A 14,116-nucleotide genomic window follows, 5' to 3' on the forward strand; every position below is an offset into this window, starting at 1 on the left:
CGAAGCGACCTCGCCACTGATAAGAGCAGCATCGTCTTCTTATCTTGTCGAACTTGCTCTGCGAAGCAACTGCTTAAATTTCGCTCTTAAGATTATTTACATTTAGCTGGCGCTCTTCGCTGTAACGATCATTTATTGCCCTAACATTACCTATTGCGAAAGCCTCGATGCTGTGCGTCGAGTCTAGTTAAGTTCGTTCGCTTCGTGCATTTGGTACGCATCGGCCACTTGCATTATAAAAACATATTAATTTGTCGCAATTATCGCTTCGCTAAAATCGGCACGAACCAATTCGGGTTCGGTTGCCATTGTAAAACTATTGTTCTTAAATAATAAGCACAGACCAATTCGGGTCTGCCTGCTTATCGTAACTTATAATAAATATACAAACAAATTTGAACACAAGAAGTAAAATAAAGTTAATTATTTCTTTTTGTGAAAGCTATTGAAAAAGCTCGATAGCGCAATAGTGTATATGCCTTAACAGAACACCCTATATCTAAACAAGCAGTAAACAGGCCCAGAGCCACTTTATGTATTGGCTCTGTCTCATATTACGCAGCGCGATTCACTAGCCTCACTAGCTGACCGTTTATGCTTACACTGCATATCCCACGCTCCGTCTGAGCGCATTTCATGACCAATATTATGCTCACTAACAGAGGCATATGCAAGCTACTCACTCTCCCTCTCTTTGTAGCTGTTAACCGATAACAGCATAAGTACATATGTCTATCCATATGCTAAGCGCATCATTTTAAATACAAATAAATCCATTCTGAACAAAGATACAAAACAGCACTGACGTGCTGGCCTTTTTCTTAAAGAGTGTTCTTATCACACTAGGTCGATTTTTTACTTTTCGGTGACGGTACATATATGTCGACCGTCGAATCCCATCTTATAAACCACCAAATATAGTTACATATGGTGAACAAATTATTTCCTTTATGTATGGCTTTGAAGATTTTGAGACAAAATCGCAAGCGTACAAATTCTTGTAAATTAAAATTTAAAAATTTTATCGTCCAAATTATTTTTTAAAAATACTAATAAATTCATTCAATCTATCCGACATGTAAATTTCTTTTTTGGCCTTTCTATGATAAATTCTTTTCAAATCCGTTCCGAACTGTATCTAGAAACATATATAACAATTCGATTAGATAAACATTTAGTAAATATCTATAAATATACTTACAAAATATTTGTATTCTGGAGAGATGGATTCTAACAACAATATTTTATTTTCTATATTTTTAATGCGATTTAAAATATTGTCGTCGTCCGAGGTTACACACATATAGTCTTCTATATTACGTAGACGTGAATTTCTTAGTAGGTTGTTTTCAAACGAATTATTATTATAGTGCTGTGCAGTCGTCAGCTTATTTAGTTGGAAAGAATAGTTGGGTCGCACGGGGGGTCCAGAATTGTTTATCTCACGCCGTACTATAAAAGCAAAAATATTACTTATAATTTAATACATTAATGGTTTTTACATCACTACCTTTTAAGTGACTTGTTGATTGTTGCTGCTTTACAAGCGAACTTTGAGTACGGGCGCATGAATATTTTACCGTCAATTCTGAGCTATCTGGCCATTCAGCATTGGTCGACAACTGCTTAAAGTCATTTATATTATATAGATTAATTTCATCCCGTTTCCTTTTTAAAAAACATTTCACACGTCTGTTTAACTCGCTGTCATCGACTCTGATTTGTACTAATTTATCTGGAATATTTTCATTTTTCTGATCAATTTTGCAAGAAAAGAATTCGAAAGTCCTTAAAGGTGTTTTTGAATATTCTGTTGTATATTAGGAAAAAGATAAAACGCTTTTTTTGTAACAATAAATGTGTCTCATACAAATAAAAAACTTAGAGTGTCTTACGGGGCCAAGGGCACTCGACATTTGCCTTCCACTCTCCGATCAGGTCTTTTTCATATAATTCCTTTTTCCATATAGGCACACGTGACTTTAGTTGATCTATAGCAAAGTTGACAGATTCCAATGCAGCTACACGATGGGGTGCAGATGCGGCAATTACTACACTAACTTCGCTCACAGGAACGATTCCGAGTCGGTGATACATCACAATATGCTTAAGGCTTGGCCAACGAACTCGTAAATCAGTGCAGATTTTACCCATTTCTTTTAAAGCCATGTTCTCATAAGCCTCATATTCCAATGATATAACCTGTATTTATGAAGAAAACAATTATATAGTAGTATATACATATACTGTTGCATATGCAAATGTGATCATAAACAAGTAAGAGGCTCTAGTCGGGAGCTCCCGACTAGGGTATACCCTGAACCCTCTTCTTCCAACACTGCTTTAGAATAAGAAAAATAAATTAAAAAAAAAAATAGTTTCCTCGGTAGGGTTCGAACTCGCAACAGACCGCATTACTCGCTGCCGCCTCTACTCAACAGCCCCACCAATAATTGAGTATTAATGAGACACAAATAAAATAGCAGCACAGAAAACAATACAATCGCAATTGCAATGCTGTTGATATAATTCAAAGAAGACGCGCATGAATGTGTGTGTGTACATGTATAAAGAAATTCTTGCGATTTGCTTTTGCTGCCCGAAACGCTGTGTTTCTTAACCGGTCTTTTCTACAGTATACCTTATTATGCTATAGAATATTTGTATATTCTCAAAAAAACAATTGTATTTAAATTGTGGCTAATTTTTATTTATTTATTTGATTAATACCTATGATGTAGTAGCAAGGAGGTGGTGATAGCAATAAAATTAAAGATACTTGATATATATATACCATTCTAGAAGATACATGTCAACATTGGTGACTCCAGCTCTTATTATTTACCGAAATCGTCAAAGAAACTGGGTTTCGATATTGATTTTTATCGATTACTTGGAAACGGGGCAAGTTATCGATTATCTGAAACAAACTCGATCTGCGATGGCACTAGGAGGACCTACAGCTAAAAAGTTCAGCTCTTATAGGTTCTGAGACGGACGGACGGCCGGACGGACATACAGACAGACGGATGTGGCTAGATGAACTTGGCTTTTGATGCTGATCAAGAATATGTATACTTTATGGGGTCGGAGATGCTTCCTTCTGCCTGTTACATCCATGTCAAATTTAGTGAATCTAACTCTTATTGTTTACCAAAATTTCTCAAATAACAGGATTTCGATATCGATTTTCATCGATCAGTTGGAAACGGAGTGAGTTATCGATTATCGGAAACAAACTCGATCTGCGCGGGCACTAGGAGGACCTACAGCTAAAATTTCAGCCGATTCAGTCTCTAGCTTTTATAGGCTCTGAGATCCTTGCGTTCATACATACGGACGGACGGACAGACAGATGGACATGGTTAGATCGACTCGGCTGTTGATGCTGATCAAGAATATATATACTTTATGGGGTCGGAGATGCTGATCAAGAATATATATACTTTATGGGGTCGCAGATGCTGATCAAGAATATATGTACTTTATGGGTTCGGAGATGCTTCCTTCTGCCGGTTACATAGCTATTGCCACCCCGCCTCCACCACCTATTGTCCACTCAAAAATATACGAATATTTTTTAACACAATATCTACTGCTGAAAATTTAATCAAGATCAAGTTAGAAACTCAGAAGTTATTAAACAATACGTGTATTGGCTGGCCACGTTTTTGCGGCAGCTAGTGCAAAGCATTAGCGCAATATAAATTTGGAAGAAGGTTCAGATTTTCCTTTAGTCGTGTACTCCCGATTAGAGCACTCTTGTTTTATTTGTAATGCCACGGGAATGCATTTGTCCGCTGAAGAGCATACCCTAACAAAGGGAACGAATGCAAGTTATAATTAAAATATCATCGAATTTGCTAACAGGGTTAATCGACATAGGACAAAAAAGTCTTGATTAACATTGCAAAATCGAACGGGAAGTCAGAGTAAGCACCATAGAAAACAAGTAAAAATTTATTTTCCTAGCTCTAAGGGTCTGGGAATCAGTATCTCAGGTCAAACATATTTATCCAATGAATCCATTCATTAAAAGGGCCAAAAAAGCATCTTCGACCCCATAAAACCTTTAAATATTCTTGCTAAGCCCCAATAGCCGAGTCAAGAAAGCCATCTCTATCTCTCCGTATATAGGAACCCGTCGATCTCAGACCCTATGAATGTAGGTTCTCCTAGTTAATGATGATAGTTATTGCACAAGGCGGGCTTTGTTAAAAAATAATATTTTATTTTAAAGTCTGCCTTTACAATTTCATTAAAGCAAAAAGGTTTTTTTCAATTTACTTCAGAAGCGAAACGGATCAGAGCATCATCTGCGATTTAAGTGCGAAAAGCAACATAAAAAACAACACTAAACATTTTTCGTTGCGTTCAAAGGTATAGTCGTTACTCATATTAGTGTTTACATTGTCTTTGGCTCGGCATTTGATATGACTTTAGCTTCCTGTTACGTTTATTTGAACGAAAACTTTAAGCTATTTTTATTCATTTTCAATGGGTTCTACACTGTGAAATAATACGGCAACAGAGATATTTGCTGATAGAGTTATCAAGGCAACAGTATATGGTGTAAAAATGTGTGTAAAAATATGTATATGCAAAGGTTTAAACATTTAAACGTAGAATATGAATTTAATCAAAGTCATGTAAACATTACACACCAAAATTAGAAATAAACAAGCAAGACTAGGGGATACCCTGAACCCTCTAATTCCAACACCAAATGCAGATCGCGCTACACACTCGTTTGCTTTAGTAATAATAAAAATAAATTAAACAAGTGAGAGGTTATAGTCGGGAGCTCCCGACTAGGGGATACCCTGAACCCTCATATTCTTATATACACCGAATGCAGCTCGCGATCGTTTGCTTTAGTAAGAATAAAGATAAATTAAAATAAAAAAAAGTTCCCTTGGCAGGGTTTGAGCTTGCAACTGACCGCATTACTTGCTGCCGCCTCTATGCAACAGCCATACCAGACAAAAAAAATAAAAACAAAGTTTCCTCAGCAGGGTTCGAACTCGTAACTGACCGCGCTAATTTTCGCCGCCTCTCCTCAATAGCCACACCAATAATTAAGTCTTATTGAGAAAAAAACGTATTCAAATAGCAGCACAGAAAATAATACAATCGCAATTGCAATGCTGTTGATAGAATTCAAACATTTTTAATCTCCACGACAAAGAGCGCAGGCGTGTAAAACAATGTGTTTTTTAAAAATTTTTTAAAATATTTAAGTAATTATTTTAATTTTATTTAATGTATCTTAATGTTAATTGTTTTTGTTTTTGTGTTAGTGCCTTGAAGACGGTTGCCGAAGTGCAGCCGAAATATATTGGTAAAATTCAAACAAATTGCGTTTTCATTTTGCCTTGGATAAAAAAACGCCGGACTCGAGCCAGCCAAACAGACAATTATAAAATGGAAAGGTCTCCAAATACAACATTATATATTATAGATATATACTATTATATCTATATATTTATATATTATACTAGCGGGTATAGCCCGGCCTTGCCCGTGGCACGTATGTTATAAAATCAATGTTCTCAAGCAAATTTGAAATGATTTTGAAACTGATCGGATGGTAAACAAACAACTTTCATACAACCGTTTTCCGCCAATTTACCACTGTTGCGGGTGGAATTTCCCAAATCGCTGAAATACGTATTTATTAAGTTCTTATGTAGAGCTTTGAAAATAAGTTTGAAGCAAATCGGACACAACTTAAAACTTCGCTCAAAAAAATTTGAAATCGCATTCCCCCGAAAAAGTGTGAATTCTGCAAAAAGTGTGAAACACGTCTCAAATGATTTTTCTTATAGATCTCTGGAAATGAATTTGAGCGCGAAACGTCACCCACCAAATCTTTGACCTCCATTTCCACCAAGGAGGAATGGATTTTTCGAAAAGTGTGAAACACCCCTCAAGTGAATTTGAACAAAGATCTTTGAAAATAAGTTTGAGGCCGATCGGATTGTAAACAAAAAAGTTACATACAAACGTTTTTCGCGATTTTTACACACTTGCGGGTGGAATTTCCCGAAACCCCGTCTTAACGTGCACCTACATCACATAAGGTAACTACAGTGAAAATTTCAGCTTCCTAGCTCTTACCGTTTGGGCTGTGCGTTGATCACCAATCAGTCAGTCAGTCAGGACAAACAGTTTTATATATAGAGATATATATACTATTATATCTATATATATATATATATATACTATTTTAGAAGATACATGTCAAGTTCGGTGGCTCTATCTCTGATTATTTAGCAAATTTGCTCAAAAAACAGGATATCGAAATCGATTTTTATCGATTACTTGAAAATGGGACAAGTTATCGATTATCGGAAACAAACTCGTACTGTGCGGGCACTACATACCAAATTCCAAGTCTCTAGCTCTTATAGGTTCTGAGATCCTTGTGTTCATACATACGGACAGACATAAATACAGACGGACATGGCTAGATCGACTGGGCTATTGATGCTGATTAAGAATATATGCACTTTATGGAGTCGGAGATGCTTCCTTCTACCTGTTGCATACAGTCGCACAAAAACATTATACACTTTTACCTTTTTTCAATGGGTTCAGGGTATAAAAAATATGTAAGAATAGTGACGCTTGCTAAGGAAAACAGAATATTTTGAACCTACTTTTCGACCGATCGGCCCTTTGGCCGCTATATATTCGACATACATGTGTTCTGCAAGTATGCAAGTTTTCAAGACGGAAGCTGAGGAACTCGTTCGCAGCGAAACAGACAGCCGGAAGGACGAGCATGGATATATCAACTCGGCTGTTGATGCTGATCTATAATATATATACATTATAGGGTCGGAGATGTCTTCTATCCGTTTCAAATTTTATGACAAATTATAATCCCTTTACAAGGGTATATAATTTACTCTACAATATAAAATCAATCGTGACGACTGATTTAGTTTGTTGTCGTTGCTTTGGGTCTGCGGAGGCATTCAGTTGGCCCAGCCATTGGAGAACAATACGAGAAAACTGACTCTTTTTAGCACATAATTTAATCGCTAGTAATCGTTACTATACATAATTCGGTAAGAACTGTTCACTTGCCTCGATTGGTTAATTTTTTGTTTAATCAGAGTACAGTCAATGTAAAAATTATCGTGTGTTTTGGTCGAAAGTCAATATTTTATATCAGAAATTTGTATTTTCTTTTAATTGGTCAAGAGGAGTTCTATAGATTAATACACATTTATCAGACGATATATAGTAACTAATAGAATGAATATTATGTGTACAATATCCAACATTTACGAAATTTATCTATTGTCTAAAGTATTAGTAATTTAAGTGTTGACTGTCAATATTCTCGTAGAACAAAGTATGTACATATGACGTAATTATGACATTGAACAAAAAGAAAATCATACATTTTTTCCCTCAAAACTGTCACGTGTTGTGCCAAGAAAAACCGAACAAGCACCGCAACTTTGATCGATTAACAGTTGATGGACAAGATTAACGTCAATCTTGTCTTTAAATAATTGAATGTGGTCCATGGTAGAACCAATCTTATTACCCGCCACTTATAGGCGGAATTACAGCAATCTCGTCTCCTCTATGTAAATTGATCTCCGCGTCCAGGTTTTCAATATAGTTTTCGTTGTGAGCTAGAATCAAATTGTTGCTTATCGTGTTCAATTTGAAGCGATCTATTAATTGATTCAGCAAGTTCCTTGCTATGACCACAGATTTAACAGTAAATTCAGCTCGAGAAGTTTTTGCTAATTCGCGACTTTTTGCAAAAAATAACACACTAATATTGACAAACGAAGTATCCCTTTCCATGATCAACTTTGAATTGTGCTGCAAACTAGGGATGAGCTATATTTATACAACCCGTAACAAGTAATCAGTATTCAAAAGTAACTTGTTACTGCTGTTACACCTTTCAAAAGTAACAGCGACAAAAAATCATCCTATGTCATGCACGGATAGTTAAGCAAGGGTCTACTTATTGGTCGTTGTTTACTCAAAAGATTGACACCAAAAATTTCACTAAGAGTTAACTACGACGATATGACAAATGACTGGATCAATGTTATAGATACGTTATAGATATACTTTTCAGCATTTTCTATACATTTCAAAAACATGCATTTTTTTTAATTTTTATGGTTGCTGCTTGCCTATTATTATACTTTTTGTTCCTTTTGTACCCTTCGGTGAGCTGCGTACTGTGTCACTGGCCTGTACTCAAGCTGGCCTTTTATTGTGAGATCGTAGAACACGAATAAGGGACGATGAGGTCCAAATGCTAATTTTCCTAAATTCCAACGAAAATCTATTTTAAATTAATATATAACTAGCGGGTATAACCCGGCCTTGCCCGTGGCACGTATGTTATAAAATCAATGTTCTCAAGCAAATTTGAAATGATTTTGAAACTGATCGGACGGTAAACAAATAACTTTCATACAAACATTTTCCTCCAATTTACCACTGTTACGGGTGGAATTTCCCAAATCACTGAAATACGTATATATTAAGTTCTTATGTAGAGCTTTGAAAATAAGTTTGAAGCAATTCGGACACATCTTAAAACTTCACCCAAAAAATCTTTAAATCGCATTCCCCCAAAAAAGTTTTAATTCTGCGAAAAGTGTGAAACACGTCTCAAATGATTTTTCTTATAGATCTCTGGAAATGAATTTAGGCGCGAAACGTCACCCACCAAATCTTTGACCTCCATTTCCACCAAGGAGGAACGGATTTTTCGAAAAGTGTGAAACACCCCTCAAATGAATTTGAACAAAGATCTTTGAAAATAAGTTTGAGGCCGATCGGATGGTAAACACAAAAGTTACATACAAACGTTTTTCGCGATTTTTCCACACTTGCGGGTGGAATTTCCCGAAACCCCGTCTTAACGTGCACCTACATCAAATAAGGAAGCTACAGTGAAAATTTCAGCTTCCTAGCTCTTACGGTTTAAGCTGTGCGTTGATCACCAATCAGTCAGTCAGTCAGTCAGTCAGTCAGTCAGGACAAACAGTTTTATATATAGTGATAATAATATATCAATATAATATAAAAAAAAATTAATAAAGAGCATAACATAATTATTTTGTTTTTTTCTATATATTTTTTTAATTAAAAACGGCGCGCTCAAAAGTCGAGTAACAGTCGCTGCCATTTGTAACTGGTATGTTTTGTAACTGTCGAAGTCACTGTGACACAGAAAAAACAACCCTACTGCAAACACATCGTCGCATAATCATATAATATGTGACGTGCGTCAGATTAGCGGCGGTGACTTAGCGTCGATTTGGTACTTGGTATCGGAAAAGGGATCGGTCACTTTTAAATGCATTTATTTATGTTTTTAAGCACAAAACCAAATAAATTTAAATGCAGAATTGCAATAAATTTCAATTATTTACTATCTACATTCATTTATTTTTGAATTTTAATTTATAATATGGGTAAACCAAGGGGTTAAAATATTAGGTTTTCACCATTCCATAAATATCTAAATTTAGGGATGATGGCCCCGAAAACCGCATATACACGATTAAAGCCTATAGTTTCTCCTAGCCAACTGTGAAAATTTGATTAAAATCGTCGGTACCATTTTTAAGATATTTGGAAAAGAGTGCAACAACCCCCAAGTCAGCCCCATATAAAATGACCGCAAAAAATCAACCTTGTTTTCGAGCCCTTATTTCTTAACTCAGAGACAATGGCCCTCAATGCACGGTATACCCTCTTGTAGATACATATTTTAGGAAGCTATAGGCACTAATTTTAAGTAAATGGACGGTACAGATTTTGAGAAAATTAATTAATTGTAAACCAACCTCATATAGTTCATTAAAAAGTCTATCGAACTGCTAGTTCCTACGTGAACTGAATCACTGCCTGGCATCAGTGCTGAACAATTTTGTGCAGAACTGAGCGGGAACCAATTCAATTTGAATTATATGTAATCATGAAAAAATGGAAAGGACTCATAGTAAATTAAATTAATAAGTCTAAGCAAATTATATGAGAAGTACTAAGTCATACTTAATAGCGCAGTTTATGGAAAAATTGCATTTTTCCATTTTTTTCTTTACATCCTATGTTAATGCAAAAAAACATGCTGGCAATATTAGATATCATACTGTTAAATGGCAGCCATATTTTAAACTTTATTATTTAATTTCTCCGAAAACGGCCCCAAATGCACGGTAGTTGTGCATATAGAGCAAGATTTATCAATCATTTTGCTATTTATTTCATTAAAATCATCGGTACAGATTTTGAGAAATTCTCATTTTTCTATTTCTCTCATAACATCCTATGTTAATGCAAAAAAACATGCTGGCAATATTTCAACATATTTGAAATGGTGGCAATATTTTAAATTATCATTCAAGTTCAACAATGTATAAGTGTGATTTTATGATGGCTGATGTGCCACAAAAAAAAAAATAAAAATTATTAAGCACCGCCAGCCCTCGCACTGTGCTACGCTCAAAAATAAAGTTGACCAGCAACAACTTTTGATAAGGGCGCAACAAAAAAAAATAAAAAGGTTGGAAAAAGAAGTGGCGAAATTGTGGCAGCATGTGGCGAAGCCGCTGCAGATGCAACAGCCGCCGCAGATGCAACAGCCGCCGCAAATGCAACAGCCGCCGCAAATGCAACAGCCATTGCAGATGCAACAGCCGCCGCAGATGCAACAGCCATTGCAGATGCAACAGCCGCCGCAGATGCAACAGCCGCCGCAGATGCAACAGCCATTGCAGATGCAACAGCAGGAGCCGCCTCAGCTGCCGCAGATGCCACAGACGCCTACGGCTCAACAGCAGGAGCCACCGCAGGTGTCTCAGCCGCTGCAGCCGTGGATGCAGCGGTGGATGCAGCCGTGGATGCAGCCGCACAGCAGCCGTGGATACAGCATCAAACCTATTCGTATATAATGTTTGACTCCCAATAAACATATGTATATATATATTTAAACAGTCCCAAATAAAAAAAAAAAACATTAATATTATGAATTATTAATTAAAATTTCCATGAAAAACATATATAAAAGCTAGTAGACGTCGTATGGAATTTGCGCCGTTTTCTTGAATACATAAAAGTGCCGTTATAATAGACCCTGCCAACCCATTATAAGCCTAGCATATAAACGAGCGAAACTGACAATCTCTGAAAATAAGTGAATAATTAAAATATCGGTCACTCTTTTTATACATGGCGATGAATAGTTTGTAATTGGGCTCACAATAAAAATTTATATTTTGTATCTATATTTATATATACACAGATAATAATACAAATTGTAGAATGTTTTAACAACTATGTAAAATATTTATTTTATATAAATAACATGTTTAGATAATATTCATCGTCATGTGTACTTTTACTTATTTTTACAAGGTGGCATCTTTATGTTCCCATAGGTTAGCTTTCTTCGTAAGTTGGCAGCCCCTAACATAGCGGCACTTTTGCATTGCATGCTATTTAATTTAAATGAAATTTATATACATATTTGAACATATGTATATATTTATAACATTTGTTATTTATTTGCTTATATTTTAATCTAACAAGTTTGAAATGGCTCCAGGAAACGCAAAACGGTAAGATTTTATTTATTGACTGATTGTGTTCGCGTTTTTATAGCCTGAACCCATTAAAAATGGGTAAAAGGGGTATAATGTATTTGTGCAGCCGTATGTAACATTATGGAAAGGTTGGGTCTGCAAGGGTATTAGATCTTCGGCGTGCCGAAGATAGCCTTTCTTTCTCGTTTTTTACCTAAAAGCTATTGAAAATGAATGAATGAATTTTGACATAACTTAGTCGTTAATACATTTTTAAAATTTTTTGGAATTGTACTGAGTTTTTAAAACTAAAATCTAAAAATAGATAATAAAATTGTTGTTTAACTTATTCGATTTAATTTTACCATTAATATATACAAAATTTTTTAAGGACAATCTTTCTTGGATTTCGTGATGCCATAACAGAAGCCATTGCCAAAAACATAATATCTCCAGTTGGAAATTTAATTCCAACTGATTTTCAATCTATATTACTTATTGTTAACAATAAGTTTATAGAGCGAAATTGGACAGATTTTCAACTGGCAGATAATGTTAAGAATCGAAAAGCTATTACGAAAAGTTTTAAACGCGTAAGTAATCATAAAGCTTTAATATTTTTTTTAACCCTAATTGGTGTGTTGTTTTACCAGTTTCAGGCTGCCTACTCAAAAGAACGCCAGGACGTATCTAATGGTAGTAATCATGTAAGCTGTAAACTAGAAATTAGCAATAATATTAGTGATATGTCTAGCATAGAAAATAATAATTCTAATTATAGTGTTAATAAGCCTACAAATTGTCCGTCTGAGTTAAATAATGACGCAAGCTTTGTCGAAGCGACATTAAAATGCTTTCGGAAAAAATACCACAATTTTCATGATAGCTTAAACAGAGAAGTTCAGTTAGTTAGTAATTTGAAAGGATGCCGCGCAGCACTTTCAGGTTACAACAATTTGGATACTGAAATGAGTATACAAGAATTTATGGCCACGTTAAATCAATTGTGTTAATAGCTAAAACTGTTCGTAATAGTAATTTTAAGCTTGTACAAGTATATCATGTATACATTTTTCCAAAGACAAGCCCACATATTTATTTAAAAACATGTTTGTTTAATTTATAAATGCAATTGCATACTGGTCGCAAGTTTTTAAATTGTAAAACCTCAATATTTATTGACTTGTTTGCGAATATGCATTTGTTAAACGTACGGTTTGTTAAATGGACCAAAAATATGTTATTTAATTCTTTCCACGCCACCATTGAGGTAGAATTAACAGCGCGTTTTTTTTAATGTGGTATCCCCAGTAGGCCTAATCCACACTACATTAGTACTTACTAATTTTTAATATTTATAAATACATCTACTATCTACTACAACTACGTCTATTTTCAATATAATAAACAAATAAAGTTAGATCTAAATAAGAGTATTTGTGTTAATATATAATATGGCATGCTTAAATATTTTAGACGCATATTCTGCACCACAGCATATTTAAAGCTGGACCAAAATATATCGTAAAATTTGCATGCTGATATTTAACGATATAAATATTTGGTAATACTTATTACGAGCCAAAATAGAAACTACCGAGCAATGTCGTGAAGTTCTACTCAACTCTTGAGTGTGGTCTCACTCATTGTCAAAAACACTTTGCAAGTATGGATCTAAGCTGGTGGTATCTAAGCAAAGCTCACATATCTTGCAAATAATATTTTTTTGATCATTTTTATGTTCTTTTCTTACACAGATTTCACATATAAAACGATCGCATTTACGGCAGCGAGATTCTAAAGGGCCTTTACTTTTAAACGAACAGTGCAAACATAAATCATTTAATGAATCTCCAAATTTGAGAATTTTATCAAACATTTCATTTCTAAATAAGTCATTAGACTTTAAATTTGTTAGTGAAAAGTTTGACACATATCTTTCTACAAATTGTAAAATCAAAATGCCACAATTGTAGGCATCCGATTGCACATCATGCTGTATTTGAGCCACTGAATAATTTACTTTTGGCTTCAAACGTTGCAACATTTTTAAATAATAATTTTTAAATACACGAGTTCTTTGAGAATTGCCAAAGGGGTCTAAAAATAGTATCTCGTGTCTTTTTTGATTAATAATTAATATATAAAAATGATTTCTGTAACAATGAGGTACTATTAAAGTGGAATTTTTTACTAAACCATCTTCAATATCCTTTTCATTGTTAAAGCAATAATCATTAAGTTGACAAGGCAAATTTATAAAAGACTCCTCTCCATTTTCGTATAAAATAGTTGTTAAGCAAACATCCACAATGAAGTTTGTTAACCAATTTCGGCCATTTAATGAAAATAAATCCTTAATAGTAAGGTAGTGCATGAAACGGCTTGAATTGGAATCGCCGTGCACACATTTAAACAATGATTCACAACTTAAAATGTACAGTTCTGAATTAATGTTTAACTCACTATGCTGTTTTAAAATGGACAAATCTCTTTTATATTTTCCTTCCATTTTAAAAGCACATTTGTTTTCT

General features: G+C 34.7%; 2 protein-coding genes and 1 long non-coding RNA gene across 5 annotated transcripts; 1 reads left to right on the forward strand and 2 right to left on the reverse strand.

Annotated features, from left to right (window-relative positions):
• Nucleotides 1-926: 926 nt before the first annotated feature.
• Nucleotides 927-7,550, reverse strand: Mocs2B (Molybdenum cofactor synthesis 2B). 3 transcript variants are annotated; one of them, XM_064685486.1, is made up of 5 exons: nt 7,416-7,550; nt 1,896-2,202; nt 1,511-1,810; nt 1,202-1,452; nt 927-1,132 (listed from the first exon to the last, which is right to left on the reverse strand). In XM_064685486.1, exons 1-5 carry the CDS (start codon nt 7,542-7,544, stop codon nt 1,034-1,036), a joined length of 1,086 nt encoding a protein of 361 aa, XP_064541556.1. In that variant the 5' UTR covers nt 7,545-7,550; the 3' UTR covers nt 927-1,033. The 3 variants fall into 3 exon arrangements, with proteins under 3 accessions (XP_064541556.1, XP_064541555.1, XP_064541558.1); XM_064685485.1 differs by having other exon boundaries at nt 927-1,138; XM_064685488.1 differs by lacking the exon at nt 7,416-7,550 and adding an exon at nt 7,096-7,242 and having other exon boundaries at nt 927-1,138.
• A 10-nt stretch (nt 7,551-7,560) lies between these two features.
• On the reverse strand, nt 7,561-7,852 carry Mocs2A (Molybdenum cofactor synthesis 2A). The gene has a single exon (XM_064685489.1). It carries the CDS (start codon nt 7,831-7,833, stop codon nt 7,561-7,563), a length of 273 nt encoding a protein of 90 aa, XP_064541559.1. The 5' UTR covers nt 7,834-7,852.
• Nucleotides 7,853-11,434: 3,582 nt separating this feature from the next.
• LOC135430717 (uncharacterized) lies at nt 11,435-12,416 on the forward strand. The gene is made up of 3 exons (XR_010436677.1): nt 11,435-11,618; nt 11,974-12,175; nt 12,236-12,416. It is a non-coding gene; the product is annotated as an uncharacterized LOC135430717 (long non-coding RNA).
• Nucleotides 12,417-14,116: the final 1,700 nt, after the last annotated feature.

This window comes from Drosophila montana, unplaced genomic scaffold, assembly GCF_035044405.1.
Source record: "Drosophila montana isolate Dmon_TW-CO22-7 unplaced genomic scaffold, ASM3504440v1 contig_3060_1, whole genome shotgun sequence".
Classification (NCBI taxonomy): Eukaryota; Metazoa; Arthropoda; class Insecta; order Diptera; family Drosophilidae; genus Drosophila; species Drosophila montana.

What these genes read in the sequence shown, in the direction of transcription:
- Mocs2A (XM_064685489.1), bottom strand. Translation starts at nt 7,833, where the DNA reads ATGGAAAGGGATACTTCGTTTGTCAATATTAGTGTGTTATTTTTTGCA.
- Mocs2B (XM_064685485.1), bottom strand. Translation starts at nt 7,544, where the DNA reads ATGGACCACATTCAATTATTTAAAGACAAGATTGACGTTAATCTTGTC. An exon ending in ACAGTTTTGAGGGAAAAAAT is followed by an intron (nt 2,203 to 7,415) that starts GTATGATTTTCT and finishes TCATAAATACAG; the next exon opens with GTTATATCATTGGAATATGA. An exon ending in CTCCAGAATACAAATATTTT is followed by an intron (nt 1,139 to 1,201) that starts GTAAGTATATTT and finishes ATATGTTTCTAG; the next exon opens with ATACAGTTCGGAACGGATTT.